At 55.6% G+C, this 19873-nt stretch overlaps 3 protein-coding genes across 4 annotated transcripts in view; 1 reads left to right on the forward strand and 2 right to left on the reverse strand.

Moving 5' to 3' along the window:
- Positions 1-1111: 1111 nt before the first annotated feature.
- Positions 1112-11549, reverse strand: RASAL3 (RAS protein activator like 3). The gene is made up of 18 exons (XM_041764383.1): positions 11475-11549; positions 11010-11344; positions 8849-8979; positions 8643-8721; positions 8474-8535; positions 8042-8112; positions 7380-7497; positions 7194-7292; positions 6203-6742; positions 5691-5835; positions 5351-5495; positions 4282-4518; positions 3987-4188; positions 3763-3881; positions 2558-2948; positions 2115-2272; positions 1515-1578; positions 1112-1410 (listed from the first exon to the last, which is right to left on the reverse strand). Exons 2-18 carry the CDS (start codon positions 11329-11331, stop codon positions 1267-1269), a joined length of 3027 nt encoding a protein of 1008 aa, XP_041620317.1. The 5' UTR covers positions 11332-11344; positions 11475-11549; the 3' UTR covers positions 1112-1266.
- Positions 1821-19873, forward strand: part of LOC121496111 (cytochrome P450 4F22) — a 69838-nt gene continuing 51785 nt past the window's right edge. Inside the window, exon 1 of the mRNA XM_041764388.1 lies at positions 1821-1906. The gene's annotated coding sequence lies outside the window, so the exon portion shown is untranslated. The remainder of the gene's footprint in view (positions 1907-19873) is intronic.
- On the reverse strand, positions 14409-19767 carry PGLYRP2 (peptidoglycan recognition protein 2). Of its 2 annotated transcripts, none has more exons than XM_041764384.1 (5): positions 19565-19766; positions 17342-18448; positions 16339-16549; positions 15444-15741; positions 14409-14639 (listed from the first exon to the last, which is right to left on the reverse strand). In XM_041764384.1, exons 1-5 carry the CDS (start codon positions 19653-19655, stop codon positions 14550-14552), a joined length of 1797 nt encoding a protein of 598 aa, XP_041620318.1. In that variant the 5' UTR covers positions 19656-19766; the 3' UTR covers positions 14409-14549. The 2 variants fall into 2 exon arrangements, with proteins under 2 accessions (XP_041620318.1, XP_041620319.1); XM_041764385.1 differs by having other exon boundaries at positions 14502-14639; positions 15444-15584; positions 19565-19767.

The raw sequence follows: 19873 nt of genomic DNA on the forward strand, positions 1-19873 counted from the left end.
TCCATCCACCACCCATTCATCTCTCCACCCATTCATCCAGTCAACCATTCATCTATCTATTCAGCCAATTAACCAACTATCCACCATCCATCCAAACACTCAAACCTCCCATCCACCTCCTATCTACACACTCACCCATCCACCACTCAACCAACGTCTGGTCCTGTCAGCGTTAGCCACCCACCCAAATTCCCATTCACCCATCTGAACACCCACTCAACCCATCCATCCACTCCCATCTACCTGCCCATCCACCCACCACCCAAGTAAATACATATCCAAACAAGCAAGCAAGCATCCACCCATCGCTACACACATCCTTTCACCCAGCCACGCAGACACCCATCCTTTAGTTGCACATTTACTTGTCTCCACTAGGGTGTAATTTCCATGAGGACAGGAGTCCCGTCTGCCTAGTTCATTATTGTTTCCCCACTGCCTAGCTCAAGAGTCTTAGGAGGCCCCAACAAATATTCATACGATGTATATAACCAGTTACTCAATTAGCGCAAATATTTATTTCCTACTGAGATCCAGGCCTTTTCTAGGCAGACATAACTGTCCCAGCTAACTGCCTACTTACTCACCTACCAGGGCAGGTATCCACCAAATGCTAATCTATTTTTCTGCCTATTGTCCCATTCACCTTACCCCTCACCCATGTTTCAAATGCCCATTTACCCAACCTACAGCCATAGAGCTCAACTGTCTCCATACCTACTCACCCTTTCCTTTATCTGCCTCCCAGACCCATGCTCTTCCAGCTATGAGGGAGTTGGTGTGGGATTTGGGGGCCTAGGAAGATGCTCTCATCTAAGGCCTGGGCTTCATTCAGAAGCAGGCGCCGCCCCTAACAATGACAAATACCTTTTATTGAACACCTTAAACAATGGGTCTTCTACTGTGTAAGAAACTTTAGATCCATTTTACAGATGAGGAAATTGAGGCTCTAAGAGAGTAAAGGTCTAAGGTCACACAGCTGGTGAAAATCTCCTTATATTGTCCCTTCCATGAGACCTCTAATTAGGAGATAATTTGGGAGACTTGAATGGTGGGAGAGGGGTGCTTTCTGTTCGGCAACACTTGGGGGCAAAAAAAAAAATTCCATCCATTTTACTGAAATCAAAATTTTACTAGGTAACCTCACAGTGCCAGACTGGTTGACATATGGCTCCACTTTCCACTCTAGGCCACTGTAGGGCTGAGGCAGGGGTCGGACAGGCCTTTTAAGACAGCTCCCAGACCACGTGGAACAGCGTGGGCAGCTCAAGTGGTATCTCCGTTGATGCAGGGTGGTTTGAGGGGTAGGGGCTGGCTCCGGGATCCCGACGTTCTGGGAAGAAGCTGCAGGTTCTGGACCACATTCCTCAGCTGGGCCTGAGTATTCTCCATCTCAGCCAGGCGGCGCTCCTGGAGAGGCAGTGGCTGTGGGCTCGGAGGCAGGGGAGCGTTGCACCCCAACCCTGGTTCCCTCCCCGCCTAGATCTTCCCCAGGGCTAGGGCAGGGGTCTCACCAGACTTCTCAGCCGGTGATCCTCACTGCTTGGAGGGCCACGCTCTTGATCCAGCTGAGGGGTCCTGTGGGGATCGGGGGCAAGAGGGGAGGGTCAAAGACTGAGAAACTCCCCTCCAGAAACTCCCCTCCCTGGTTGGACAGCCAGGAATTTGGGGGGCGGGGCTTGTCTGGAGGCGGGGTTTGCCACGCTAGGGGGCGGGGCCTATACAAACTTGTAGCCGGGGCTGAATCAGAGCCTTGAATGGCTGGGATGAAAGGACCAACCAACTCTTGGGGGCGGGGCTTGGTGAGTCGAGGGTGAGGTGGTGACAAAGATGAAGGTGTGCCCAGACTGGGAGACCCGGGACCAACCTGTTTGGGAGGGACTGATTGAGGAGTCGGGCGTGGAAGGTAGGACTCGCCGGCCACCTGGGGTGGGCGGAGCTGACCAAGAGGCGGGGCGAGACAGGTGTGTCGGGGCGGGGCTGGAAGGGGGCGTGGCTTGCCAGGAGTGATTGGCTGTGATTGAGAGGCAGGGCCCGAATGGAAGTGGAGCCTGGGCAGATCTGATTACAGCGGGCTCACCCGGGGCAGAGCTAATGGAGGGGGCGGGGCTCACCCTTCTCGGAGCCTGGCGTCCAGGTCTTGAAGCTGGCGCTGAAGCTGCTCCTGCTTCTCCGTCAAGGCCTGGATGTGGGTGCTTAGCGACTCCACGAGGCCGGACAGAGCCTTCTGTTCCTCGCGCAGGGCGGCCACCTCACACTGTAGCTCTGCCAACTGTGGGGAGGGAGCAGCTGTCACCTGACCCGCCGTCCCGCCCCATCTCCTCCCCGAAAAACCCTGACCTCCTTGTCCCCTGCTCTCTGCCTTCTCACTGCCCTGCCGGGTAAGGAAACCTCGTTCCCGTTTTACAGAGGAGCAAACTGAGGCTCAGAGAGGGTTGCACTAGGCCCGAGGTCACACAGCGCAGACAGCTTGCTATTTGAACCCAGACCTGCCTGGTTTTTCTGTCTTCCCAGTCCCGTCATTCCTCTCCGTGCGCAGACCTGAGCTGGACCTCACCTTGCCCACAGGTCGGTGCGTGCCCGTCGCCTGGTCTCTGTCCCGCGGCTGGTCCAGCTGGCGCTGCCAGGGCACCGACGGCTTCCGAGGCAACGATGCTGAGGCCCCGGTCCAGGGCCGGCCGCGGGGAGCGGGCCCCGTGCGTAGCGAGCTTTTGGGTCGTGGCCGGGGTCCTGCAGAGGGGCGGCGACGAGCGGGGCGGCCAGCCGGGACGCTCTGCGTGCGCTGCACTGGCCGGGGCAGCCGCGGGGGACGCTCTTCTTCTGGCTGCTGTCGCGCCCAACTCCCTGCGCCGTGAACGCTGCGTAGAGACTGGCTCTTGGAAATGAGAGGGGTGTGCTTGGGGAGATCCCGGGGAGCCAGGAAGCCTGGCTTCTCCCCTGCAGAGAAGCTGGGGGTGGAATGGGAGAGCTCAGATCCTTGACTGGCCTCTGAGCTGACCCCTGGCCAGAAATGACTCCACTTCTAATATCTTACTTCTGTGTGACCTTGTCACTAATGGAATCAGTTTGATCTCTGACCCTCTCCTGGATTTCTGACACTACTGTCCTCTCTATGACCATCTTTATAACCTCTAAGTCCAATCTGACAACGGCTTGACCTCTGCTCACAGGGATACCATCTTCCTTCCCTGTCTGACCCCCCTTTTGTACCTGATCTCTGACCTTAAGCTGACCCTGTCTCTGCCTCTTCACAGACCATGGTCGCTGATCTCTGACCGAATGACTTTACCTATAACTGTTGACTCCATTTGGCCCTGGGCCTGACCTCTGCTTACCATATGCACCTACTCCTGACCCTTGATGGTGCATCTTAATATCTGACCCTGATCTGACCCCATCTACAACCTTTCACTGAAACCTGACCCTCATCACTGACCACAATGTCACTTTCTTTGTGTGATCCCACATGTGACCTCTCCCTGACCTCTGCAATGACCAATCCCCACCTTGGACCTCAATCTGACCCAGTACCTGCCTTCTGACTATAACGTGAACCTCTCTCTGATCCCTTGGATGACCCCATCTCCAGCCTCTGATCTTTATGCAACACTGTTTCTGACAGTGAATCCCAACCTGACCCTGTTCTTGACCTCTGTCATGATCGTGTCTTCACCTCTGGCCCATCTCACCCTGTGCTTGCCTTTGGTCCTGCCTATGCTCTCACCCATCAGAAGTGGGCCACACCTGAGGCAGGTAGGTTACCTGGAGTGAACCTGGGCTCGGGGTGGTGGGAGACGCATCGGCACAGTGACAGGTACAGGCCGGCCCTCCTCAATGGCTCGCAGGATGGTGGGCAGTGGTTCCAGGCTGTCACAGGTTGCCTGACGATGTATGCAGGGACAATGGTAAGCAAGCTCTCAGGACCATAGGCTCCCTGTCCTCTTGCCTCCCTACCCCAAACCCTGGGCTCTCGGCTCCCGCCATACCTGGTCAAGTTCAGCAAAGATGGTACAGAGCTGGGCATGCAGGACCGCCAGCTGGAGGGCTAAGTCACTGCTGCCCTGGTAGCCACTGGGTGCTGCATCCACATCCACCATGGCCACTTGGTCCAGGAAGTGTTGCATGGCTGGTCCGTGATCCTCCAGAAAGCTATTCATGAAGCCCATGTAGGCCTCCTTCTCACCAAACCTGGGCAGAGGTCGGACTGGGTTGGTCAGACCAGGCATCTGCAACCTCACTGCCCTGGCATGCCCCCCCTCCCCACTGCCTCCCAGCACCTACGGGGCACTGTTGGCGAGGTTCTGGATGACCTTGGCAATCAGCGTGAGGGCGCGGGCTGGGCTAGGTGCAGGGTGCTCTGATGCCAGACCAAAGAGGCTGGGTGCCAGGATGGCAGGACACAGGAGCCTCAGGAAGAGGGAGGCACATACCAGTCGGGGGCCCAGTGCCTCAGAGCCACGTGCCTTGCATGCTTCTCGCCAGCCTGAGAACACAGTGCCCAGCTCTGCTGGAAACCAGCTGGGGCAGAAGAGGCAACAGTCAAAGGAGAGGGTATGGATATAGAGGTCATGTTCATGTCAAAGTTTTAAGGTCAGAAGTCAGGAGTCACCTGCACTATGGGTTCCAGGATTAGAGACATTGAGGATAATAATGCTTGGGGTAAGGATTTATGCTATAGTTATTCTGGACTCAGTAATCTTGGAGCGGGGGGATACAAGGTCATAAGGGGATACAGTCCATGAGCCTGGGATGTAGCTATAAGGGATCATGAGATTGGCGTGCCAGATAACATAGTATTAAGTGGGATAGGCTTGAGGTTACAGGGTCACGTAGGTTCAGAAATCATGGTGTTGATATCCCAAGTGACATGGGACTGGATATATAGGTTAACATAGGGTGGGAGTTTAAGGAATTGGAATCCCAGGTTTCTTGTGATCAGTTGCATGATATTTGGGGTATGGGGTCATTTAAGGTCAAGGGTCATGGAATTGGGGGGTTTAGCATCACCTGGAATCAGAGGTCCTATGTCAAGTGGCAAGGAATTAGGGTATGGGGTCACCTATAGTTAGAGGACAAGGAATTGAGTCCTAGGTTGCTTGGGGTCAGTAACCCAAGCTGACATGACATTGGGAATGGGTTACCAGATTTAGCGAACAACTTCAGTTAAACTTGAATTTCAGGTAAAAATGAGTAATTTTTTAGTATAAGTATGCCCCAAATTTTGCATGCATCCCATTTAACTGGGCATCCTTTGTTTTATCTGGCAACTCCAACTGGGGTTCAGGGTAATTAGCACAGTGGCTGAGAAGTAGGGCTAGCTAGGCTCAGGTGCTGGGGCCCTGATTCTCACTTGTAGGAGTGGATGATGTTTTGGAAGACTTCTTCACAACTGTTTCTCAGTCTGGCCTGGTGCTGTGGCAGCTCTGAGGCCGGGCACTTGCTGGGGTCCACCTCACAGTCCTCAGTGGAAGCGCAGAGACGCAGCACGACCTGCCCTGCAGTTCAGCACAGCCAAACAAGGGGCCAGGGGCCAGTGACCACTGGAACCCACTGCACTCTTGCTTCCAGGATTCCAGCACCCTCTAAGGCACTACCTATTCCCGGCATCCAGGTTACCTAGGAGCTCCCAGGTCCCCCATGGGGTTTCCTAGCCCACCCAGATGGCTTCGGACATCCACCCTCTGGCTCACCCAGAGTCTTTTGGAGGTAATCTTGTGCCACCAGCTTCATGTACTCATCGATGGCCTTGGTGGCTAACGTATTTTCCCGGAATAGCAGCGCCTCACGGCCTCCACTGCGTGCCAGCTCTGCCGTGCCCAGGTCTGTCACCAGTGCCTGGGTATATTGGGAGTTCACGTTGCGCAGGGAGCGGACTGAACCGGGGCTTAGGAGCCCCTGGCCTATCACTCACACCTGGGACAGAGGCCGCACCCCCTCATACCTGCAGCTCGGGCCCAGTCCTCACTGCTAAGGCTCACGAGGTTGGAACCTCCAGCCCTTGCTGCAGAAATTTAAATCTTTCGGCTCCGAGGCTCAGTTCAGGCCCCGCCCCTCGCAGCTGAAGCGCAGGCCCCGCCCCTTGTGGTGCCCCGCCCCTCCTCCTTGCAACTGGGGTCCCCAGCCACCAGTACCCCCCCGCTCCCCGGAGCGCGAGATCAGCCAGCCTCTGGTCACTCGGGGCCGCCCCGTCGCAGCGCCGCACCTGCGCCCGGCCGGTGGCCTGCAGCACTCGCACCATGGCAGCCGCCAGCTCCTCCTTGGCCTGGGCGGACAGCGCGGGCTCCAGCGCCCCGCAGAGGCGCGCGTAGTGGAAGGTGAGGAACTCCGCCAGCTCCTTGTAGCGCTCGGACGGCAGCACACGCAGGCGCCGCGCCCGGATCCGCGCTCGCAGCGCCGCGCCTGCTGGCGCCCCGAGCAGCGGGAACCAGCGCTCCAGGCCCGCGGCGGGCGCGCGGGGGACGCCCAGCTCTTCCAGGGTCAGCGCCACGCGGCCTAGCGCCGCTCCGCCCGGGCCGACTCCGAGCAGCCGTAACGACAGGCGACGCGCCGGCGGCAGCGCCTCGAAGTGGAAGCGCTCGGCCCAGAAGAGCTGGCTCGGGCCAGCCCGTGGCGCGGTGCGCGCCAGCAGCGCGCCGTCCAGCCACAGCTCGGTGCGCACGCCTGCTGTCGCCGCCGCTCGGGGCAGCCCCTTTGCCTCGTGCACCCACACGCTCAACCACGTCTCTTCCCGCTCCACGTTGTCCTGCAGACCGGAGTGGGGTAGGGGGGTTGGCGTCGGTGCTCGACGGGGGACACCATGCCCCCAGGGAGATCGCTGGGCCCTTGGGGGGAGACAAGGGCCACGGCGGTCTCAAGGTGGTTCTGTGACCGCCCTCCAGCGTTACTGGGTCCCGGCGACGAGATCCGCAGCCGCGGGGTGGGGACTTGGCGTTTGCCGGGTAGGCGGAGCTTTGGGTGCTACTAGGTCCCGCATTGAATCGAAGGGATGGGGTTGTGTGTGCCAGGGGCTGGTAATAGGCGGGCTCTGGGGAGGGTCTCCGAGTGGTTGCAAAGTGTTAGCGGGCAGGTGTGTCTAAGAGGCAGGGTTAGGGCGCGGGCGGGGGCTTGGGTTGCTGGGGAGGAGTGGGGAGGGGGAGGGCGGGGCCCGGGCTGTGGGCGGGGCCTCCACGTCCAACTTAACTGCTGGTACTGACCTGGGTGGGCTGGAATTGGCGGCGGAGGTCCTCGATCCAGCGGTCTCTCTCAGCCGCCGAGCGACAAGAGAAGCAGCGGCTCCCGCCTGCCCACGTTACCTGTTGGGGATGCGGATTCAGGGGTGTGGTTGAGGCCAAGAGTAGAACCAAAGGGTCGGGGTAAGGTGGAGAGTTGTCTGCCTTTACCTGGAAGCAGTGAGGCTCCTCCAGGAGGCTGGGGTGCAGGGGCCAGACCCGCACATCCCGCTCAGCACCCAGGTCCAGCTCGGAGAGTGTGGCCAGCGATTCCCGAGAGCCCAGAGCACTGAGGGATCCCGGGAAGGGGCGATTGAACAAGTGGTCATCCTTCCCTCCTTCCCTCCTTCCCACCAACCCACACCCTATCGCCTGAAGGGTGGAGAGAGGTCAGGATGAACTTGAACCTAAACTGGACTTTTAGGATAAAAACTCAACTCCTCATGGTAACCTGTGTCACTTTATATAGTACAGCCCTTGTCACCTTTTGGCCACATTTCCCTGCACTTAGTCCCTTTCTCTGAGTTCCAGTCATCCTGGCCTTGTTTTTGTCACCTCATCTGGCCTTTTGGCCTTTGTGGTCCCTGTCTCCTGCCTGGAATGGGTTTCCTGCCCCTCCTGAGCTGGAGAACTTCCATCCATCCTTCAGATCTCAGCTCAGTGGTCCCTTCCCTGACACTCCCAGGCCAGGGTCTTTCAGTAACTCCAGCATCGCTCAACATGGACACAGAGAGGCCAATGGGAGGTATTTGGTGAAGGTAGGAATGGTAGGCAGGTGGAAGTGGTGGGGGAATGTGTAATCCCAGCCCCTTGGGCCCCTCAGAGACTCTTACCCATCCCGAGAGGCACTGGCTCCCATCTCCGACCTGGCCTTTTTCTTCTCTTTCAGCCGCTTGAGCAATCCCTGCGGGAAGGGGGCTATCAGCTGGATAGAATCCTATTCTCCCTCCTCAGCTTCTTTCCGCCCCAAGGTGTCCTGGTTGGCCTGTCGGTTTGGGGGGACCACAATACTACTGCTGTAGTAATAAAGGCAACCTATAGCTCCCTTATCTAAAGCATCCATCCTATGCTTTTCTGCATTCTCTGTTGACGTCTCATAAACAGCCCCGAGGGGGGTTTCTCTCATTAGTTCCATTTGACTGCCAGAGACCGTGAGGGCCAAAAAAGTGAGCTGCCCAAGACCACCAAGTAAGAGTCCCCGTTCATTTCTGAGCATCTAGGAGTCTTTGCTCTCCCCTCCACCTCCCACTGGGTGGATGCCTTACCCGAACGTTGTGGACCTGGTTGGGGCCAGCAGCATCGGGCTCAGTCTTTCCAGGGATCCGATCTGTAGGTGGTCAGGGGTGGGAAGGTGAGGGGATGGGATCGTCTTGGATTCTGCTCCACCTTGACATCCTCCCAAATGCCCCAGCCCTCCACACCTCTGACACTTACCTGGATCCCTGAGGTTCCCCATGGCTACCTGGATGCTGCCCTCAGAGCTAGCACTCCCCGCCCGGGACCGGCGAGGACCCTGTTGTCCATAAGAGTGGGAAGTCATAAAGGGGAGGTAGGCCCCTTTCCATTATCCTCTCCTCCCCCCACTCATCTATCTCCTCACCCTCTTCTTCCCTCCCCCTTGCCCCTGTGACCCTTCTCACCTCCTCCTCACCCCCAAGCAGCACCAGCTTCCCATCGAGCAGGGTGAAGGCTCCAATGTTCCAGATAGGCACGTCAGGTGTGGGGGCCTCAGGGATCTGTGGGGCAGGGTTCTCTGGCTCCGGCTCAGGCTCTGGGTAGAGGAGTTGGTACCAGGGACCTGGGAGTCCTTTCCTCTCCCTCAGAGGACCCTCTCCATTCGCAGAGGTTCATCAGGTGTTCCCTCCCAGGTGTCTCCTCTCTCCCTAACTCCAGCCCACCCAGCAGCCTTGCCAGGCTGTTGTTGGACAAGTTTCCACCCCTCTCCGGCCCTTATCCCCACAGGCCATGGAGAGTAGACACATGTGCCCTATATGGTGTTTACTGCTCCTGGTGCCTTCTCTCATTTAATCCTCCAAAAGCCGTTCAAGGGCTTTTATAATCCCCATTTTGCCAAGGAGGAAACTGAAAACCACAGAGGTTGAGTGGCGTGCCCAGGGTCACACAGCTTGTGAAGTGGTTGAGCCGGGCTTCAAACACAAACATTCTTCTCTTAACCAAGACAGTAGGTAGGTCTAAGAGGTTAAACAACAAGACAGCATCCTTGGTTCCTTACATAAATAACTAATCTAAGGTGGAAAGCATTCAACGTTTAAGAGAGGAATAGAAAGGGGATTCCTGGGTGGCTCAGCGGTTTGGCGCCTGCCTTTGGCCCAGGGCGCGATCCTAGAATCCCGGGATCGAGTCCCACGTCGGGCTCCCTGCATGGAGCCTGCTTCTCCTTCTGCCTGTGTCTCTGCCTCTGTCTGTCTGTCTGTCTCTCTCTATGTCTATCATGAATAAATGATAAATAAAAATCTTAAAAAAGAGAGAGGAATAGAAAAAAGATCAGAGTAGGGGGGAGGTGGTGGTGCAGTGGGACAGGGAAAGCCTCCAGAGATGGTAGGTTTGCAATGGATCTTGAACAGCAGGTTGGATTTTGACAGAGCTGGAGGAGACAAGGGCAGGAACAGCTTGGTTGCAAAGGCTTGGAGATGACAAGGCCCAGGAAAGGTAGGAAGGGCCCAGAGGGCTCAGAGGCTAGAGGGGGAAGATCCAGGTTGAGAGTGGTTCAGAATCTTGGATGCCAGTTAGAGAACTGGAGGTTTTATCCTGGGGGGTAATGGGGAGCCATGGGAAGTGTTTGAGCAGCAGAGGGGTGGGAGGGAGCAGTCCTGCTTGTTGGAGAACTCTCCATACTATGGTTTGAGCAATACCTGATACCCTGGAGGGGGTTGAAGGGAATGCCTCTGCAAAATGGGAATATGAACAGTGAGAAATGAGCTTCCAGGAATAGATAGGAATAGATGGGCTGAATCAACCCTTCCAGATTACCTGTCCATCCTATTGTTTTCCCATCAGGGGAATAAATAACTTGTTAACAGATCATTTAAAACATGTTGGGCCTTGGGCTAGTGCTACATTCCTGAACTCCAGTCTTTGTGGCATCCCTTTCTCCTCTAGATCTCTCTGTGGAACAGCCCCATCTGTCATTTTGGTTTGCTTGTTTACTGTCTGTCATGCCCACTACACTGTGAGTGAACTATGTGGGGTAGGCAGTTTCACCTGTTTTGTTCACTGCTGTGTCCTTAGTGCCTACGTCAAGGCCTGGCATGTAGTAAATGTGCAACAGACCTCTGTTTGGATGAGTGAATGAATGAATAAATGAATGAATGATTGAATATGAGCAAATGAAATAATATATGCTTTAAGGTAGGGAATAGGATCTCCATCAGTTAAATGGAGAAACTGAGGTTCAAAGAGGTGAAGAAACTGAAGATACGGAGGCCGGGGGGCAAGAGAGTAGGAGGTGGCTGAGGTGGCTGGCCAAGCCAGAGAGGATGAGCCTGAGCTGCTGGATATGAGGAGAGACCCATTAGGGCCAAGAGCCATTTAGCGTCTGGACAGTGCCACCCTCCGTCTCTTTCCTCTCCCTTCCCCAGGATGGACCCCCAGCCCACAAGTTCCCGGCCACTCCCCCCACCTCTAGTCCCCATGTGAGAGGGAAGAGGGCAGCTGGGCCCCAGCCACTTCCTGTTGGGCTTTTGCACTCCCCACAACTTCCTGTGTCTGTAGAGCTGATGCTCCGGAGGCAGACATACACCCAGCATCCGGCCTCCCAGCCTGGGTGGGGGAGCCATGTACCTGGGGCTTCTGGCTCTGGCTCTGGCTCCAGCGGCGGGCTCTTATGCCTTCCCCAGAGGGTCTTGGATAGCCGCAGGCGGCTTGTGCGTGACTCCTTAGGGGGCGAAGAGAGGACACGACGGAACAGCGAGCGGGAGGCAGGCTGGCTGCTGACCATGGGCTCCTGGTGGCTTAGCGCCCGCCCCCAGCTTGCAAGTCGGCCCCAGCGGGACCCTCCAGCTACTTTCTCCCCATCGCCCCCTGTGTGCCAGCGGTAGGAGGTTATCGGGGACGAGGCTGCAGGCTGGGTTTGGGAGGCCTTGCAGGGTGATGGTGGTTCCATGGCAGAGGTTCTCCTGGGGGGCAAGAGGGTGACAGTGCTGCCCAGTGTGTTCCCGTATGCTGTCCTCATCTTGGCCCCCTCCCCACTCTCAGCTCCTCCCCCCAGGGAACCCTGTCCGTGGCCACATGCAGTCCCTCCCTTACCTTGATTTGTAGACCAGCCCCAAAATCAGCAGCGTCTGTACCCTGCCTGGCTTCCTCCCGCTGAACGCAACTCCACGTGACCCTGTCTGTCCCACCCCACCCCACAGCCTGGCTGGGAGGGCACAGTGGCGGCAGGATGAGGGAGGGAGAGGAGGTGACAGAGCCGGACCCACAATCTCTTCCTGACCGGGAGGCAGCGATTCCTCTCTCTGAGCCTCAGATGCCATCTCTGCAAAATGGGTACATAACTGACCAAGTGCTGGTGAGAACACAGAGCACCTGGAGCTCTCCTCCACTGCTGGTCAGAGTGTAGATCAATTCACCTAAGTCGGAAAACTGACGTGATCTCCTAACATTGACTATACACCTCTCTTCTGGCCTTGCATTTATAGTGCTAGATATACACCCAATAGGCATGCCCACTAACATTCTGTAATAGCCCCAAGCTGGAGGCAAGTCAAGTGTCCATCTACTCTAGAATGGATCAATTGTGATCTCTTCCACAGTGGGATACCACGCAGCAACGAAACGAGCAAACTGCTGGAGGACTGAACTTGGATGAGTCACAAACAATGAAGAGTAAATACTGTGAGGAGGCAAAACTGGGTGGAACAAGTCAGACTGTTGGTTTCCTTTGTTTGTTTGTTTTTTAAAGATTTTTAAAGATTTTATTTTATTTATTCATAAGATACAGAGAGAGAGAGAGAGAGAGAGAGAGAGAGGCAGAGACACAGGCAGAGGGAGCAGCAGGCTTCATGCAGGGAGCCTGATGTGGGACTTGATCCCGGGGTTTCCAGGATCAGGCCCTGGGCTGAGGGCAGCGCTAAACCACTGGGCCACCGGGGCTGCCCTGTCAGTTTCCTTTGGAAGAGGGTAGAGGAGCATGCGGGAAACTTCTGGAAATTGATCTTTTTTTTCCCTTTCTTTCTAATGGTGGCAAAAGTCACGTAACAAATTTAACATGTCCCGTTTCTTGAACTGGGTGGGTGCTGGTTACATGGGTGTGTTCTGTTGTGAAAAAATTTTTTAAAGATTTTTATTATTCATGAGAGATGCTCAGAGAGAGAAAGACAGAGACATAGGCAGAGAGAGAGGCAGAGAGAGAAGCAGGCTCCACGCAGGGAGCCCGATATGGGACTTGATCCCAGGACTCCAGGATCACGCCCTGAGCGGAAGGCAGGTGCGCTGACCTACCCAGGCATCCCCTGTTGTGGAAATTTATTGGGCTATACACTTCAGAGCACTTTCCTGTATCTCTATTGTACCTTTTTTTAAAAAAATGATTTTATTTATTTATTCATGAGACACAGAGAGAGGCAGAGACACAGGCAGAGGGAGAGCAGGCTCCATGCAGGGAGCCCGATATGGGACTCGACCCCCAGAGCCCCAGGATCACGCCCTGGGCCCAAGGCAGACCCTCAACCGCTGAGCCACCCAGGCGTCCTTCTCTGTTGTATCTAAAGTAAGTGTTTACTTGTAAAAAAGAGGTGAGCAAATGCTGTTCTAAGAAGTGAGTGAGTCAGCATTAGGACTGGTTGAATTCTGGACCAGGGGTGCGTTCTAGTACCAGCTGGTCCTTTTCTCGCTGTGACCTCAGGCAAGTCACTTCCTCTCCGTGAGCCTCGGTTTCCTTATTTGTACAACAAGATGACAACATTAGCTCCAGAGGCTCATAATAGGAGCCTCTGTTTACTCAATAAATGTTTCCTGAGTGTCTACTATGTACCTAGGTGCTGGAGAAGCCACAAGGGACTAAAAAAGCTTGGCTCTTGCCCTCCTCTTGGAACTCACAGTCCAATGAGGGAAACAGATGATGAACATCAATGCAGGACATTTCTAGCTAGTGAGGACGACTTGGAGGAAAATAGACTGGAGTAGAGGCTGAGTAGAAGTGGAAAAATCCAGGAGGACCTCCCTGGAAAGGTGATACTTATGGCCCAAAGCATAAGGAGCTGACCATGGGCTGAGCACGCCAAATAGAAGGAACAGTTTGTGCAAAGGCAAAGGTGACCAGAATTCACAGGGTGGGGTGAATTGGACCACTTTCATGGGCACGTGGCAGTCACCCAGGACCCCCATGCTTACAAGGGCACCACACTGCGTTTGATTTAATACTTTGCTGTTGCTGTCTTAAAGTTCTTGCGTTTTGAACAAGAGGCCCTGCATTTTCATTTTGCCCCGTGTCTTACAAATTCTAGAACCTGTCCCAAGGAGTAGAATATTCCGTGAGGGCCAGAAACCCCTTTCCTGGAGCTGGACATGTTCACACAGATGCACACACCTTAGGTATGCCCACCTCATTCATACTGCACTCAATCCATTCACTGCACACACACCTAGAGTTTTCTCATGTTCCGATGTATCCCTGGGCCTTTCCCACTTCACTGACTACTGATTCACTTCCAACTCCCTGCATTTTTACTGGAAGTCTTTCTCTGATGATGGAGTCCACTCTCTCCATGCAACAAGCAGCCCCAAAGTGTCAGAGAATTAATACTTCCCTGAGATCAGCCCTTAACCAATGACTATGAAGGTGGGAGGATCAATACCCCAGCTTCCTTGGATCAATACTCCACCCCTCTCTTGGGTGGGATGACTCTGAGGAGTGTGTCTTACACTGTCCCCCAAAGTCCCCAGTGGGATTAAGCTCCATGTCCTTTCAGTGCCAACTTGCTTGAGAGGACTGCCTTCCTTTCTCTACCTCTCTTCCTCACTCCCCAACTGATAAGTCCTAGGATCACCTTCCCCTCCCAAACTACTTGTACTCAAATTCTTACGTCAGGACCACTTCTTGGCAAACACAAAGTAAGACAATGTGTGCAAACACAGATGATGCATAGATACAGGCTTTCTTTCCACTTTCTCTTTTAAAAATATTTTATTCATTTATTTGACAATGTGCACAAGCAGGGGGGAGCGGCAGGCAGAGGGAGAGGGAGAAGCAGGACTTCCTGCGGAACAGGGAACCTGATGCAGGATGATGCAGGACTCGATCCCAGGACCCTGGGATCATGACCCGAGCTGAAGGCAGATGCTTCACCGACTGAGCCACTGGGGTGCCCCTCTACTGTCTCTTTATTGGGGGTCTGTGGCTGGCAGGATCATTGGAGGTGGCTTCCTTTTGGATCTCCAGGAGGCTCTCCTGGCTGTTCTTGGATTCACATTCTAGAAAAGACAGGGGAGTGTGAGGCTTGTGGAATAGGGGCCTGCCCCTGTCATGGTGGGACCCTGGGTAAGGAAGAGGATGGGACCCCAAAGTTAGGGGGTGGGTGCAATGCCAGCTGCAGGCCAGCTTAATGAAATAAGGTGGCAGTGTGCAGATAACATGAGAATGTGCAGGTGTGAATATAGAGAATTTTTGGTAATCGAGGTCAGGGGCTAGGTGTGCTGGCTGGAGGTAGACTGCTCCATCATAAGAGCTGTCATCGGGGGTCAGGGAGGCTGGGGCTGAGCAAGCATCTTCAGGGCTGAGATTGGGCAAAGCACTGCAGGACAGCTGGACAGAGTTTGCACAGGCAAAGGGGTTTCCTGTAGAGGGTCACAGGCTAAGTTAGCATTGTGTGGACAGGGGGCCCTTTGGGTAGGGGGTGAGGGTGAGGCCAAGGTTGGGTATTCTGGGTCAGGTTGTGCAGGCAGGTAGGGCTATGTAGGGCCAGGGTCCATGCCTTGGTTGGGAGGGCAGGGGTGTTAGGAGTGGATAAAGGACAAGCTGGCTGGGTCAGGGCTGAGCTGAGATTGTACAGGAGCAGGACAGTGGGCAGGGGCTGTTGCAAGTAGAACGACTGAAGTCTGGGCCTAGGTTGCCTGAATCGATGGACTGCAAGGGGGACCTGGCTGAGGCTGTGTGTGGGCACAGGGGTTACAGTAAGGAGTCAGGGGCCTGCCGAGGTTTTGCAGGCAGACAGGGGTCAGGGCTGCGCTCCCAGCTTGTGCGCCACAGGCTGAGGTAGTTTGGCGTCTCGTACTCACCGCTGCGAAGCGCGGCCAGGTGCGCAGCAGGTTGAAGAGCGCGTCCCCGGGGCAGTCGGTGCGCACGAGCTGGCGGTGGCCGAGCAGCGTGTAGTCGGGCCGCAGGAAGCCAGCGCGCACTGCGCAGCCAGGGAGCACGTCCTGCACGGTGCGAAGCGCAGCCTCGGTAGGCAGCTCCGCAGTGTAGTTGCCCACGAAGGCCACGCCGAAGCCGCGAGAGTTGTGGCCGAGCGTGTGCGCGCCCACCCAGTGCCAGCCGCGGCCCTCGTACACGTAGCCGTCTGAGCCTATCACGAAACTGTAGGGGGAAGAGGGAAGCAGGCGCCACGCGGCGCGACGGCGGCCCCGCCGTCGGCACTGGCCACCTCCCTTTCTACCCAGTGCCCTCGGTGTCTCAGGTACAGCTCCTGCCCAGTTCAGAGACCCTTTCAGCCTTAGGTCATATTTCATCACTGCTCCGTCCCAGACCCAGGTCTTTTTTTTTTTAATTTTTATTTATTTATAATAGTCACAGAGAGAGAGAGAGAGAGAGAGAGAGGCAGAGACACAGGCAGAGGGAGAAGCAGGCTCCATGCACCGGGAGCCCGATGTGGGATTCGATCCCGGGTCTCCAGAATCGCGCCCTGGGCCAAAGGCAGGCGCCAAACCGCTGCGCCACCCAGGTCTTAACCACAGGTCCTGCGTCCTTTCCTATAGCTCCTACCCTAGACCCAAGAATCCCACCGCGAGAGCCAGGACCGGGCCAAGACCACGCACCCTTTCAACTTTCTCGGCTCTCCCCAAACTCCTCCTCCGGCCCGCTCCCTTGGCTCCAGTCCAAGCCCCGCCCCCTGGTCACGCCCCGCCCACCCCGTCTCTCACCTAAGAGGTTCCCGAGCCCACCGGCGCAGCTTACCTGTAGCCAATGTCGTCCCAACCCCGGGTATCCTGGTGGAAGTGCTGCATAGAGCGCATGTCGGCGGCGCAGTGCGCGAAATCCGTGCAGGGTGGCGCGGGAATGTATGTGTGATGCACGTACAGGAACCCGAGTGGCAGCTGCAGCGACCTCGGGCTGCCCCGATAGGGCGCGGCGCCCCAGCGGCAACGGGGGTGGATGGCCGGGCACCCTGCAGAGAAGGAAGTCCAGGGCTGGGGTCAGCCAGCATTTCTCTGCCCGCCGCCTACACCCCCATTAGAACGCACATATGGACCATCCCTCCAGACTTGAGGACAGGTCCATCTCGCACCAGACACCCCCGCCCCCCCACTGGGATCCAAACTAAAATTTAACAGCATCTCAGTCCTGTTGCAGTATCTGCTATGCTTCCCATCACCTTAAGGATGAACCCCACGAATCTTAGCTCTTATTTTAAGGCCCTTTGCAATCCAGGGCTCAACACTCTGCAGCTGGCTCTGCTCTGAGTTCTAGGGGAGGGACAGCCACAGTGAGAAAAGAGGAATTTCAGCCCCCATTTATCATACTCTGATGTGTGCTACTTGCTTTACTTGCTTCGTCTTTAAGCCACCCAGCACATCCAAGAGGAACCAATGATCTTCCCAGGCTTCACTAAAGAAGGTGAGTTTCGGAGAAGTGAAGCAACTTCCCTAAAGATGCACAGGAGTAACTGGCTGAACTTCCACTTGAACCTCTGTGCCTTTGTATGTGCTGAGCCCACCTCCTCAAATGCCCTCTACCTCCCCCAGCCTTTTTTTTGGGGGGGGGGGGAGGATGAACTTTTATTCATCCTTTAAGACTCAAATCTAGCCTTTCCTTACCTGTGCAGCTGCCCTGGCTCCCCAGCCTGAACTGCTATTTCTCCCTCTGGAATCGGTCCTGGATCCCCCTGACCCAATGAAGCTATGAGTGTCTGTATCTGTGTTGGGGGGTGAGGGTCATAGGGTGTGGGGACCCTTCTCACCCAGGAAGGCCTCAGTGAATTCCTTGGTAGCATTGGTGGCCACCTCTGCCAGCTGTTCTTGGCTCATGCCCCTCAGCTGAGGGTGTGTTGGCTCCAGCCTCTGTAGCAGGATGAGGGCCCCCCATACCTGCTGGGTCAAGGTGGGGGTTGAAGTTAGAGCAGCTGTGTTCTGCCGTCGGAAGTTGCTGCGAAATCCTGGATCTCCAGCCACCCCGGCTCCATAGTATTCGCTCAGCAGGTGGCTGAGAGGTGGCCTAGGCTCAGGGGTTCGGCTGAGATAATCTCCAAGGAGGACTCCATCCAGCGCCCCATTGAGAAAGGCCATGGTGACTGGCGATGCCCCAGAGTGTAAGAGTGTGAAGGTCCGGGGGGCAGATAGCTGATCCCAGCAACCCTCAGTCCCCAGGCCTGCATGGCTCCAGGTCTGAGGGCCCTGGAGGAAGGCCAGACCCAGGTCTCTGGCCAGGGTGACCACCAGGAGGCTGTCCACAGTGGTTGGGGACCTGGCTTTGGCACCTGGCAAGGAAGTGTGGACATCTGGAGAGGTGACTGGGACATCTGGAGAGCCAGGTCTAATACCTGTAGAGGTGGGTTTGACATCGAGATCGGTGGCTCTAATATTTGGAGATGTGGCTCCAACATCTGCAGAGGTGACATCTGGGGGGGCATCCCTGGGTTCTAGGGATGTGGCTCTTACATCAGGAAAGGTGGTTCCAGCATCCAGAGGGGTGGCTGTGCTGTCCAAGGGCAGGTTTACAACCCTGCGACCCTGTAGCCCTGCCTCCAGTCCTGCCAGAAGAGGCTCCACAGCCACTGTTGAGCCATCGGGTGCCAGCACCACTCCGTATTCCTGCCTGTCCCGAATACCATGGTGGGCCATGTCCTTGGTGAGGCCTCTAAGCTCTGGGCTCAGTTGGTAGGGATCCAGATTGGTGGCTTTGAGATTTTGCCGCTCCAGCAGGAAGTGATGGAGGAGATCACGGGGGCCAGAGTCCTGGACTAACAGCAGCCACGCAGAAGCCACGTGGCTCTCCTTGGTGGCTGGTACCTTCTGCTCCAGCTCAGCTAGGGCCTGGATGACAGAGTCCATGAGCAGGGGTAGGGTTGCTGCAGGAGGAGGAACAACATTAGTCCAGTGGCCCAGCACCCCCTTGTTCCTCTCCCTGCTGCTTCCACATTTTCTCAGTGCCCCCAACTCTTCATCAGACAACCCTATGACCACCACCACTGTCCTTGTGTAGATGAGGAGACTGAGGCACAGATAACAGGTTAAGGAGCTTAGACGATCAGTGAGCACTGGGGAGCCATGGCAGGTTCATGAGCAGGAGAGAGACATGGCCTGGCTAATATTCTAAGATTGCCCCTTTGGCCACCCTGTGGAGTGCAGACTTGGAGGAGGCTAGAGTAGGGAAGGGGACACAGTGTGGGTGTAAGCAATGAAGGTGGCCGAAGCCGGGGTGGAAGCAGTGTGATAGACAAAAATGGGCAGAGTTCCCAGGTGTTTTGAGGGGAAAATGGACAGTTCTTCGTGATGGATTGGAGTTTGGGGGATTTTAGAGGGAAAGGTGTCTCTAGGGATGGCCGGGGGAGAGAGTGGGCTTGTGCCCAGTGAGGGAAATGTCAGTGGCTGAACCTGGAACCTAGGAATGCTGGGCTCAGAGCTGAGTGGGATGTTGAATGATAGCTGATAATTATTAAACATTGACTATGTGTCAGGCACCATTCTAGGTGACTTATAAAATTTAACCTCTTTAATCCTCACAATGACCCTGTGAGCACAGAGAAGTTGAATCATCTGCATAGGGTTACACAACTAGGAAGTGGCAGAGGCAGGATTTGAACCCGGGAAGTTTTAATCCTTACACTGTCCAGAATCTAGGTTCTTCTCCAGACAGTCCACACTATGATTCCTCTATAACTTTGTTCTTTTCTTTGCCTAAAATGCCCTTTCCTGTTTCTCCATCAAGTAGAGTTTTTATCCTTCAACATAAATCTATGTTGTCTCCTCCAGGAAACTTTCCTGATTTTTGCTCTTCTGGCCCCAAGCCCTTCCCCTAGCTCCTGTCCTGACCTCACGGAGAGCATCTGGAGACTGGAGGTTCTTTGGGACTGGGGCCTCCTGAAGTATCCAGCGTCACCCTGTACAGGGCTGGACACAGAGGGGGCAGCAGTCCACTTTTGCAGCACTGAGTCCTGGCCCCAGATCTCTGCCTTCTGACCCACCTGTCCCTGGCTCCAGCCGCAGCAGCAATCCGAGCAGGATCCAGAGGACACCCTGGGCCACCATTGGGGGGTTCCAGCTTCTGAGGGGCATTTCCAGTTGACCTTAGCTGAGACCTTGGCAGAACTGGAAGAGGATAGGCATGGAGAACTGAGCAGTGCCTTTGGCTACTGTCAAAGTCCAGGGGTGAATGACATGGCTGCCCCTTGCGGAGCTGTGGGCGGGAGGTAGTGGAAGCATGGAAACAGAGTGCCATGGGTCAAGGTCATCTGGATTTCAGGGGCTCTCCCATCCTATCCTGTCCCTCCCAG

The sequence above is a fragment of the Vulpes lagopus genome, chromosome 7 (assembly GCF_018345385.1).
Source record: "Vulpes lagopus strain Blue_001 chromosome 7, ASM1834538v1, whole genome shotgun sequence".
In the NCBI taxonomy this organism is placed as follows: Eukaryota; Metazoa; Chordata; class Mammalia; order Carnivora; family Canidae; genus Vulpes; species Vulpes lagopus.